Here is a 12,776-nt window from a genome sequence, read left to right as displayed (position 1 = left end):
CTAAAGTTTACTTCTGTCACCAACTACAGTGGTGTGCAACAGACACCTCCCTTCCCTCTGGCTAGCTGGCGAAGGGAAGCAGATATTCCCCCTCTTCATCCATTTCCACATGGCTTGGTTTTAAATGACTTTACAGAGTCTTTAAGCAGGGCCGGCTCCAGCGTTTTTGCTGCCCTAAGCTGCAAAAAAAAAAAAAGCTGCAATCGGCGGCAGTTCTACCGCCACCGCTTCATTCTTTGGGGGCGGCTTGGCAGCAGGTCCTTTCCTCTGAGAGGGACTGAGGGACCCACCACTGAAGAGCCAGATGTGCTTGCTGTCCCTTCCCCTTGGCTGCCCCAAGCACCTGCTTGCTGCGCTGGTGCCTGGAGCCAGCCCTACCTTTAAGGGACAGGGAATAGAAGGTTACATTGTCATTATGTCTTTCCAACATTTTATATGTGCATTTCCAGTGCCAAAAGTGTGTCATTCCTGTGTATTTGTGGTTAGCATTGTGTTCATTTGAAAACATTCTCAGAAATGACATTGCCAGCAGGTCAAGGGACATGATCATTCCCCTCTATGAGGCACTGGTGAGGCCATATCTGGAGTATTGAGACCAGTTTTGGTTCCCCCCCTCCCCAACCCCCCACTACAGAAAGGATGGGGACACATTGGAGAGAGCCCAGCAGAGGACAACGAAAATGATCAGGGGGCTGGGGCACATGACTTGTGAGGAGAGGCTGAGAGAACTGGGCTTATTCAGTCTGCAGAAGAGAAGAGTGAGGAGGGAGATTTGATACCAGCCTTCAACTACCTGAGGGGGTTTCCAAAGTAGATGGAGCTCAGCTCTTCTCAGTGGTACCAGATGACAGAACAAGGAGCAATGGTCTCAAGTTGCAGTGGGGAAGGTTTAGGTTGGATATTAGGAAACACTATTTCACTAGGAGGGTGGTGAAGCACTGGAATGGGTTACGTAGGGAGGTGGTGATATCTCCATCCTTAGAGGTTTTTAAGGCCTGGCTTGACAAAGTCCTGGCTGGGATGATTTAGTTGGTGTTCATCCTGCTTTGAGCAGGGGGTTGGACTAGATGACCTGCTGAGGCCCCATCCAACCCTGATATTCTATGATTCCATGATAGTTGGCCAGAACAAAATTAGAATAGTGGCAGGGTTTACATAAAAATGTAAAGTATCAGAGGGGCAGCTGGTTAGTCTGGATCTGTAAAAGCAGCAAAGAATCCTAAGGCACCTTATAGACTAACAGACGCTTTGGAGCATGAGCTTTCATGGGTGAATACATGCATCTGATGAAGTGGGTATTCTTTGCTGCTTTTATAAAAATGTAACCAAACACAAATCTTCCCCAACTCTAAACAAGTAAGTACTGTCACTAGCACATTTTAAAAAGGAACTTCCTTTCTATTGAAATTCCTTTCCATTTTCAGGTTGAGCTACCAGCACTTTTCAAGACCTGAACAGGCAAACAGCATGTGTTTGCTCGTAACAGCTACTGCTAATTACGTCTACTGAGAGGCAAGCATACAACAAAACTGGAGTCGTGATCATTCATCTAGAGAATATACACTCAGGCCTGGTCTACACTACGAGTTTATTTCAAATTTAGCTGCATTAAACCAAATTAACGCTGCTCCCATCCACACAACGAAGCCCTTTATTTCGATATAAAGGGCTCTTAATATCGATATCTGTACTCCTCCCTGATGAGGGGAGTAGCATTGAAATCTGTATTGCCATTTCGGATTAGGGTTAGTGTGGCCGCAATTCAATGGTATTGGCCTTTGGGAGCTATCCCATAGTGCACCATTGTGACTGCTCTGGACAGCAATCTGGACTCGGATGCCCTGGACAGGTAGACAGGAAAAGCCCTGCAAACTTTTGAATTTCATTTCCTGTTTGCCCAAGCATGGTGCGCTGATCAGCACCGGTGACCATGCAGTCCCAGAAGAGCTCCATTGTGTACAGGAGATACTGAATCTGATCTCTGTATGGAGAGATGAATCTGTTCTATCAGAACTCCATTCCAATAGACGAAATGCCAAAACATTTGAAAAAATCTCCAAGGCTATGAGGGGCAGAGACCACAACAGGGACTCGACACAGGGCTGTGTGAAACTTAAGGAGCTGAGACAAGCATAGAGACAAACTGAGAAAGCCAAAGAATGAAATGGACGCTAATGGAGGGAGGGATGACTAGCTATCCCACAGTTCCCACACACTCTGAAAACCATTTGAATTCTTAGCTGAGCTCCCAAAGCCTGAAGGGTCAAAAACATTGTCACAAGTGGTTCAGGATATATGTCATGAGCCCCCCCATGAAACCAAAAGTAAGAAAAAAATAGTTTCTCGCCTTTTTTTCAATCTCACCGTATGTCTACTGGATACTGCTGGCAGACACAGTGCTGCAGCACTACACAGCAGCATCCCCTTCCCTTCCCTTGCAGATGGCAGATGGTACAGTAGGACTGGTATCCGTCATCGTCATCCCGTGAGTGCTCCTGGCTGGCCTCGGTGAGGTCGGCTGGCAGTGCCTGGGCAAAAATGAGAATGACTCCTAGTCATTCTCTTCTTTAAGTTTTGTCTCCTGGAGATTCACTGCTGCCTGGAATTTCATAGCACCCTGGAGGCTGCTCTCCCCTTCCCACTTTAATCTCTGCTTGCAGAGGCAATAAAGTCAGTGTTGTTTCTTAGTCCTGCATTCTTTATTACTTCATCACACAAATGGGGGTACACTGCCACAGTAGCCCAGGAAGGTTGGGGGAGGAGGGAAGCAACGGGTGGGGTTGTTGGAGGGGCACCCCCCGTGAATGGCATGCAGCTCATCATTTCTGCGGGATGTCTGGGGCTCTGACCCGGAACGGCCGTTTGCCTCTCTGGTTATTTAGTAGGCTTGCCTGATATTCTAGGCAGGACTGACTCTCCCTTTAGACAAAACTTAAAGAAGAGAATGACCTGGGGAATCATTCCCATTTTTGTCCATGTGCCCCCAGCCAACCTCACCGAGGCCAGCCAGGAGCACCCATGACAGCAGCAGACAGTACAGTATGACTGGTAACCGTCATTGTCAACTTGCAAAGCAGCAGACAGTACAGAAGAGCTGGTAACTGTCTTTGCTAACTTGCAAAAGGCAAGGGGATGCTGCTGTGCAGTGCTGCAGCACCGCGTCTGTCAGCACCATCCAGTAAACATACGGTGACAGTGAAAAAGGCTGAACGGGCTCCATGGCTGCCATGTTATTGCATCTGCCTGGGCAATCCAGGGAAAATGGAGCAAAACGACTGTCTGCTGTTGCTTTCACAGAGGGAGAATTGTCTGACGACATTTACCCAGAATCACCTGCGACACTGTTTTTGCACCATCATGCATTGGGATCTCAACCCAGAATTCCAATGGGCGGGGGAGACTGCGGGAACTATGGGACAGCTACCCACAGTGCAACGCTCCGGAAAATCGACGCTAGCCTCAGTACATGGACGCACACCGCCAAATTAATGTGCTTAGTGTGGCCATGTGCCCTCGACTTTATACAATCTGTTTCCAAAAAGCAGTTTCTGTAAAATTGGAATAATCCCGTAGTGTAGACATACCCTAAAGAACACAAGTCAGAGCTGATCATGTCTAATGCATGTTATTAAAACAACACAGTAGAAATTGATTCCATGGATGAACTAGTGTTGCAGTTCAATTAATACATTTGGTTCTTTGATGTTGCCTCTCAAGAAAAACTGTTTGTGCAAGATACATTTTTGGCTCTATTTTTGGCTATTTTGGATTATAACAAAGAAGTATCACATACAAAAATAGACAAGTAAAATAAAGTGTCCCTTAAGTTTGTACACTGCATGAAAATACTTAATACTGTAAACCTTGTAAATATTATTTTAAAGTGTTTAAAACTGAATTCTGGAAAGCCCCTTTCTAAGCAAAATGTAGCTAAAATGCAGATTTTTAGTACAAAAATACTATATCACTGCTTAACCATTCAACAGCAAAGTAACTTCAAAGGCACACATCGAACATTTAAGAAAAGACAGGAAAAAAGGTAGCAGACACCTAGTAACAGGCTTTCTGTAGCACCAAGAGGTAAGCCTTCTCAAGCATTATACAAGGAACAGTACCCATGGAGTATATGGCTTCTACCACCAACAATGCATATTTTGTAGAATGAGCTGTTTAAATCAGCTAATACCTATTACATAAAGTACATTGTGGAAGATCCATTGTACCATTCCAAGTCATGCGTATATTCCATCCAACAGTTCAAACCAATCATGTTTTTACACCAGAAATGTTGATGCTACTCAGCTGAACTAATCGCTGGTTTCACTTACTCCATAGCATGGGTAAGTGCATACTGCCGTTGGAGGTGTGACTGCAGCTCAGGTAAGCACACCTGCAGTAACTGTAATCTAGCTAATGCAGCTTGAAATAGCAGTGAAAACTTGGCAACACGGATCTTTGCTGCAGTCCAGCAACACAAATATGTACCCCAGGTTCCAAGTGGGTTTGTACAGTCCAGGCTAACACCAGTGCCACCACGCACTCATTATTTTTAGCCACACAGTCTCGTTAAAGCTTGCACAGGTATGCTTACCTGAGCTGTAATCACACCTCTGACTGCAGTGTAGACATACATTAAAGCACAGAAGGATCCACTTCACATCGCTCCATGCTTACATCAGGACACTCTTACACCACACTTACCCTCATCTAACTCCCAATCCCAGGAAAATTATCAAAGAATCTAGTATTATACCATCACCTTTTTCAGAACCATCTCTGTAGAGAACTATTAGAGTAAGGGTGGGAAGGACATTTTAAGATACATCTCTCTTGCAAAGTTGTTGCCTTCATCACCACAGTAAAGGCCAGGTGAATATATTTTGTGCTCGGGCTAGTAAATTCACATGACCATTTGCCATGCTTAACATGTATTAACATTGAAAACATTCAAATCATTAGTTATAATCTGTAAATTTTTTGAGTTAATCAAATATTGCTGGTCACAAAGTTCCCAGGGAGGCAGCATGATCCAGTGACTGAGCTGCTGGACCACAAGTCAGGAGACCCAAGTTCTACCACAGGCTCTGCCAATGGCCTCCTGCATAACTTGAGACAAGACCCTTCCCCTCTCTGCACTTCTATTTTCCCTTTATCAGTCTTGCTGATTTAGAATGAGCAGAGACCGATTCTCACTGTAGGTACCATGCCCAGCACAATGGGGTCTCCAATCTCAGCTGGGGCTTGGAGATGCTGCCATAACACAAATAATAGATAAGCCTCAACTTGTCTTTGATAAAAAAAAATCTGTTTTCTGAGCTTTCCAGCAGGTTGAAAAAATTTTGTCTAAAAATCCTTTGAACATAAAGCTGGGGAAGGCATTTCCCATTTTCAGTCACCTCAAGTTAAAGGTTAGACATTCAATGCATTTTATGTAAATAAAATTTGCCTGTATTTGTTATGAACGAAAGCCAGTGCAAGCCCTGGAACCTTCAGTAGCAGCACTCTTTACATACTATACAAATACAAATTTTGATTTATAACACTTCCGCACCTGTGGCACACCAGTTAATTTACCCAAAATTTATATAAAAATATTTCACTTTGGAGCTACCAAATTCAAGCATTTTGCCTCAAAGCAAATGCATTCCATCCTTGAAATTAGATGGTAATTTCTCTCTTGTCTCTAACTTTAGTTCTCAATTTCATTTTCGAGTTAGGAGGTTCCCTGTTACCTGTCAATCAACCAGCACACAATTTGTGAGCTGTTAATGTCACTGGCTGAATGTTGGACAGTTAAAAAAGGGATGGACTTTCCTTTACTCAGCGGAAGAGCCTGTATCATTTTTGACCAGTGGTTTCTTCCAAGTTTAATGTCAAAAATCTTAATATTAACTTAAACCACAACTCCAAGAAAATTCAGAGTTATGGTTGAAAATCCATCCTTAAGGAGGTCTGTTAGGAAATACTGGTACATAATCCTAGGTTTCTGAATACTGGATTATCCTGCAGGATTTATGTGCATATTTATGGGATATTGGTATATGGTTTGAACTGATGGCAAAGCACTTATGCACAAGCAGTCACTTTGAAGTGAATGGCACAAGCTTAAGTGCTTTGTTGGACCAACACCACAGTGATTAGAACTTTGCAGGAATGAGCCCTTGAAGCAGGACGGTTTTGCTTTACCTAAATTGGCTGGCTGGTGCCCGTTTAACGAGTACCGTAAGTGGTCAACCAACTTCATTTCTATTACTGCTTTCCTTTAGCATTAGTTTAAATAAGTCCATGGTAATAAAAGTGGTTTGTATAAATACAAGTTTAGACATTTTGGTGTAAATAGCTTTGTTTGCCCATGAGCTATTTGTACATATAAGCCAAGTGGGATTTTTTGCTTTTTAATACCAATTGGACCAAATGCCTGCCAATTTTTTCTAATGTACTTGTTGAGTTGTATAGTACAAAAATGTGTCTTTAAAAATAAAGGTTTGGTCTAATGTCTGTACAACTTAAAAAACATTTTAAAAAATTATTAGTGCAAAAGAAGCCCTTCTTTTTATGTTTCTGCCCACAGTGATTTTGTATAAATGTTTTATGTAGGCCTCAGGAAATGGGGTCTAATGGAGAAGATAGACATCCCATAATACGATTAACTCTTGACGGCTGTTGAACCATCCCGATAGAAGGCAGCCGCTGAACACTGCCTGGGTTTCAGCAGAACGTTACTAGAAAGCAGATGGTGTGGAGGTCCACCAGCAAAAAGAGCTGCATACAGCAGTGCTAACATGTACCACTACAACTGTGAATTTCAAACACCCTCCCTTCTCAACCTGCTCACACTTGACTGTTCAGAGTATACAATTGTCCACTTTAATTAAATGTCATACATGTATAAGTTGCTTATGAAAACACTGTGGTATGAAGTTACTTTAATTTTCTTTTGCTCAAAAATTATGAATCATCTAGCTGTAAACTAATAAATTCCTGAATGCATTTCTTATACTGCATCTCAGTATGGTTATTAGTAGAGTATTGACCTGGCTGTCCATAAAGTCCTTCTGATTCCCGCATTTCTTCATTCATTCTCGCCAAACGTAACCTATGGGTTGGAAAAGACAAGAATGCCATTTTGACTAGATTGAAAAAAACATAGTACAAACTATAATGCATTTCTGAGTTTCATCAGTGAAAGATACACAGAGCTTATTTCAGTTCATCCAGTGAACACTATGCCCTCTCTCTCTGGATTGCCTTGAGTTTGTCCATTCTGGTATAAATCCATCCACATATTTCTTATATGCTTAAAGGACTCAGTATAGCAATACAGGAAAAAATCTGAAATTCAACCTAATCAAACACTTACAGAGTTACGATATCCGCATTTGCAGCTTCTACTGCTATACTCAAAGGGTCTTTCCCTTCTTCATCAGTGGCATGCTGATTTGCTCCTCGTTTTAGGAATAAACACACTTGCCTATTAAAGAAATGGCATTATTCCATAATTTCCACCAGAAAAAAAAAATCAAATATTTTTACAGACAAACAAGCTGGATCCAATACAGTTTAGTTTAAACCAGCTAAAATAATCTGAATATCTCAAATCCCTTCCAAGTGCATTTTACACAAACCCTAGCAACACAGCTTCAATCCATCAGTGCAATCTGAAATGATGCCAAGGTTTCAATGGTGCAGAAAGTCATTTAATCAAAACTAAGATGGAGCTGTGGAATCATTTTTGATACATATCACAGGTGCAGCTTGCAGATCAGGTTAATGGAATGGAGATTGTTACAAGGGGTCTCTCCTCCCTTTGAAGACAACACTCAGTAGGACCAAAGGCTTTAAGACCTCACAAGAATGTAAGAATGACTATATGAGCAATATTGGCCAACGGTCCATCAGGACAAGTATCCTGTCTTCTGACAGTGACTGCTGCCAGATGCTTCAGAGGGAATGAACAGAACAGGGCAATTATCAAGTGATCCATCCACTCCCAGTTTCTGGTAGTCAGAGGTTTAGGGACACCCAGAGCATGGAGCTACATCCCTGCCCATCCTGGCTAAGAGCCATTGATGGACCTATCCTCCATGAAGTTATCTAGTAGTTTTTTTGAACCGTTATAGTTTTGGACTTCACAACATCCCCTGGCAATGAGTTCCACAGGTTGACTGTACGTTGGGTAAAGAAGTACTTCCTTATGTTTGCTTTAAACCTGCAGCCTGTTAATTTAATTGGGTGACCCCTGGTTCTTCTGTTACGAGAAAGGGTAAATAACTTTATTCACTCTCTTCATAAAACTCATGATTTTATAGACCTCAATCAAATATACCACATCCTCTCTTTTCTAAACTGAACAGTTGCAGTCTTTTTAATCTTTCCTCATATGGAAGCTGTTCCATATCCCTAATAATTTTTGTTACCCTTCTCTTATTTTTTCCAATTCTAATACATCTTTTTTGAGGTGAGGTGACCAGAACTATACACAATATTGAAGATATAGGAGTACCATAGATTTATATAGTGGCATTAAGATGGATAGTTAAGATATTTTCTCTTTCCCAATGGTTCCTAACATTTTGGTAGCTTTTTTGACTGCTGCTGCACATGGGCAAATGTTTTCAGAAAACTATTCACAATGACTCCAAGATCTCTTTCTTCAGAGGTAACAACTAATCTAGACCCCATCGTTTTGTATGCATAGCTGGGATTATGTTTTCCAATGTGCATTACTATGCATTTATCAGCATTGAATTTCATCTGCCATTTTTGTTGCCCACTCAGTTTAATGCGAGCCCCTTGTAACTCTCTGCAGTCAGCTTTGGACTTAACTATTTTAAGTAATTTAGTATCAAATGCAAACTTTGCCACTTCACTATTCACCCCCTTTGCCCGATCATTTATCAATATGCTGAACCGCACTGGTCCCAGTACAGATCATTGGGGGACCTCCATTATTTACCTGTCCCCAACATGAAAACTGGCCATTTGTTCCCACCCTTTGTTTCCTATCTTTTAATCAGTTACTAATCCATCAGAGGACCTTCTGCCTTATCCCATGACTTTGCTTAAGAGCATTTGGTGAGGAATCTTGTCAAAGGCTTTCTGAAAGTCCAAGTATTCTATAGCCACTGGATCACCCTTGTCCAACGTCTGCTGACCCCCCCTCAGAAAATTTTAAGAGATCGGTGAAAAATGATTTCCCTTTACTAAAGCTGCATTGACTCTTCCACCATTTCTTCATCTGTCTCTATTTTACTTACTGTACTTTCAAGCAATTTGCCTGGTACTAAAGTTAAACTCACTGGCCTGAAATTACCAGGATCGACTCGGGAGCCTTTTTAAAAAATTGATGTTACATTAGCTATCTGCCAGTTATCTGGTACAGAGGTTGATTTAAGTGATAGGTTACACACCAAAGTTAGTTTGAGTTCCTTCAGAACTCTTGGGTGAATACAATCTGGTCCTGGTGACTTATTACTGTTTAATTTATCAATTTATTCCAAAACGTCTTCTACTGACCCCTCAATCTGGGACAGCTCCCCAGATTCTTCACCTAAAAAAGGTCTCAGGTGTGGGACACTCTCTCACATTCTGTACAGTGAAGACCGATGCAAAGAATTTTTTTTAGCTTCTTCGCAATGGCCTCATCTTCCTTGAGTGCTCCCTTAGCATCTCAATCGTCCGGAAGCCCCACTGATTGTTTGACAGGCTTCCTACTTCTAATCTTCTTAAAACAAACTTTTGCCATTAAATTTTTGTCTTTTGCTAGTTGCTCTTCAAATTCTTTTTTGGCCTGCCTAATTATACTTGTACACTTGAATCATTAGAGTTTATGTTCCTTTATTTTCCTCAGTAGGATTTTACTTCCAATTTTAAAAGGATACCTCTCTGCTTCTAACTGCTTCTTTTACTCTCTTTAGCCATGGTGGCTTTTGCGGGGGGGGGGGGGAAGTGTTCTCTCCCCCCCCCCCCCCCAGTATACATACACTTTGCACCTCTACTCTGATGTTAAAAAAAATTCCATGCAGCTTGGGACTCCTTAATTTCTCAGGTCTTTAATAAGGCTAATGAGGAGCTTAGGGGTAATGGAAGGATGATAAACGGGAATGAGGATATGGAGGCGGATATTACCACTTCTGTGGTAGAAGCCAAACTTGAACAGCTTAATGGGACAAAATCGGAGGGCCCAGACAATCTTCATCCGAGAATATTAAAGGAACTGGTGCATGAAATTGCAAACCCATTAGCGAGAATTTTTAATGAATCGGTAAACTCAGGAGTTGTACCATATGACTGGAGAATTGCTAACGTAGTTCCTATCTTTAAGAAAGGGAGAAAGAGTGATCCGAGTAACTATAGGCCTGTTAGTTTGACATCTGTAGTATGAAAGGTCTTGGAAAAAAAATTTGAAGGAGAAAGTAGTTAAGGACGTTGAGGTAAATGGTAATTGGGACAAATTACAACATGGATTTACTAAAGGTAGATCGTGCCAAACCAACCTGATCTCCTTCTTTGAGAAGGTGACAAATTATTTAGACAAAGGAAATGCGGTAGACTTAATTTACCTCGATTTCAGTAAGGCATTTGACACAGTTCCACATGCGGAATTATTAGTCAAATTGGAAAAGATGGGGATCAATATGAGAATTGAAAGGTGGATAAGGAACTGGTTAAAGGGGAGACTACAACGGGTCGTACTGAAGGGTGAACTGTCAGGCTGGAAGAAGGTTACTAGCGGAGTTCCTCAAGGATCGGTTTTGGGACCAATCTTATTTAACCTTTTTATTACTGACCTTGGCACAAAAAACGGGAATGTGCTAATAAAGTTCGCGGATGACACAAAGCTCGGGGGTATTGCTAACACGGAGAAGGACCGGGATATCATACAGGAAGATCTGGATGACCTTGTAAACTGGAGTAATAGTAATAGGATTAAATTTAATAGTGAAAAGTGCAAGGTCGTGCACTTAGGGATTAATAATAAGAACTTTAGATATACATTGGGGAATGATGTTGGAAGCAACAGAGGAGGAGAAGGACCTTGGGGTATTGGTAGATCACAGGATGACTATGAGCCGCCAATGTGATATGGCGTGAAAAAAGCTAATGCAGTTTTAGGATGCGTCAGGCGAGGTATTTCCAGCAAAGATAAGGAGGTGTTACTACCGTTATATAAGACACTGGTGAGACCCCACCTGGAATACTGTGTGCAGTTCTGGTCTCCCATGTTTAAGAAGGATGAATTCAAACTGGAACAGGTTCAGAGACGGGCTACTAGGATGATTCGAGGAATGGAAAACCTGTCATATGAAAGGAGATTCAAAGAGCTTGGCTTGTTTAGTCTAGCCAAAAGAAGGCTGAGGGGGAATATGCTTGCTCTTTATAAATATATCAGAGGGATTAATATTAGGGAGGGAGAGGAATTATTTAAGCTTAGTACCAATGTAGATACAAGAACAAATGGATATAAACTGGACACTAGGAAGTTTAGACTTGAAATTAGACGAAGGTTTCTAACCATTAGAGGAGTGAAGTTCTGGAACAGCCTTCCAAGGGGAGTAGTGGGGGCAAAAGACATATCTGGCTTTAAGATTAAGCTTGATAAGTTTATGGAAGGGATGGTATGATGGGATAGCCTAATTTTGGCAATTGATCTTTGATTATCAGCAGTTAAGTATGCCCAGTGGTCAGTGATGGGATGTTGGATGGGATGGGATCTGAGTTACTGCAGAGAATTCTTTCCTGAGTGCTGGCTGGTGAGTCTTGCCCACAGGCTCAGGGTTTAGATGATCGCCATATTTGGGGTCGGGAAGGAATTTTCCTCCGGGGAAGATTGGCAGAGGCCCTGGAGGTTTTTCGCCTTCCTCTGCAGCATGGGGCATGGGTCACTTGCTAGTGGATTCTCTGCAGCTTGAGGTCTTCAAACCACAATTTGAAGACTTCAGTAACTCAGACATAGGTTAGGGGTTTGTTATAGAAGTGGATGGGTAGGGTTCTGTGGCCTGCTTTGTGCAGGGGGTCGGACTAGATGATCACGTTGGTCCCTTCTGACTCTAGAATCTATGAGTCTATGAGTCTGTATAACTAGCCGCCTCATTTTTGTGGTGTTCCCTTTTTTGAAGTTAAATGCTACTGTGGTGGGTTTCTTTGGCATTTTCTCCCCTACAACAATGTTAAGTTTAATTACATTATGGTTGCTGTTACCAAGCGGTCCAGCTATATTCACCTTGTGGACCAGATCCTATGCACTACTTAGGACTAAATCAAGAATTGCCTCTCCTCTTGTGGCATCCAGGACTAGCTGCTCCATTAATGGTGTCTAGACATTTTATCTCTGCATGCTGCCCTGAGGTGACATGCTCCTCAACAATATGGAGACAGTTGAAATCGCCCATTATTATTGGGGGTGCTTGGGGTTTTTTGGACTCTCTCTAACCTCCCTGAGCATTTCACAATCACTGGTCTGGTCCTACTGCTATACTCTTATTGTTCAAGCTACGGATAGAAATGCCAGGAGATTCTATGGTACAGTTTGATTCATTTAATATTTTTACTATATTTGACTCGGCTTTCTTTCACGCTGAGTGCCACTCCCATCAGTGCAACCTACTCCATCATTCCCATACAGCAGAACCTCAGAGTTACGAAACCCAGAGTTACAAACTGACCAGTCAACCACACACCTCATTGGAACCAGAAGTACACAATCAGGGAGCAGCAGCAGAGTCCCATCCACCCCGCGCCCCCCCCCCCAAAAAAAAAAAAAAAAGGGAAATCAG

General features: G+C 42.1%; 1 protein-coding gene across 4 annotated transcripts in view; it reads right to left on the bottom strand.

The window, feature by feature from the left end:
• The window catches only part of ACAP2 (ArfGAP with coiled-coil, ankyrin repeat and PH domains 2), a 144,552-nt gene that overhangs the window by 5,736 nt on the left and 126,040 nt on the right, over positions 1–12,776 (bottom strand). For all 4 annotated transcript variants that reach the window (XM_030575847.1, XM_030575844.1, XM_030575845.1 and 1 more), the window contains 2 exons: positions 7,361–7,471; positions 7,035–7,096 (listed from right to left, as the gene is read on the bottom strand). In XM_030575847.1, coding sequence (XP_030431707.1) covers positions 7,035–7,096; positions 7,361–7,471 — 173 coding nt within the window. The remainder of the gene's footprint in view (positions 1–7,034; positions 7,097–7,360; positions 7,472–12,776) is intronic.

This window comes from Gopherus evgoodei, chromosome 9 (assembly GCF_007399415.2).
Source record: "Gopherus evgoodei ecotype Sinaloan lineage chromosome 9, rGopEvg1_v1.p, whole genome shotgun sequence".
In the NCBI taxonomy this organism is placed as follows: Eukaryota; Metazoa; Chordata; order Testudines; family Testudinidae; genus Gopherus; species Gopherus evgoodei.
The sequence above is the reverse complement of the archived record's forward strand: the minus strand, read 5'-3'. Positions and strand labels throughout refer to the sequence as shown.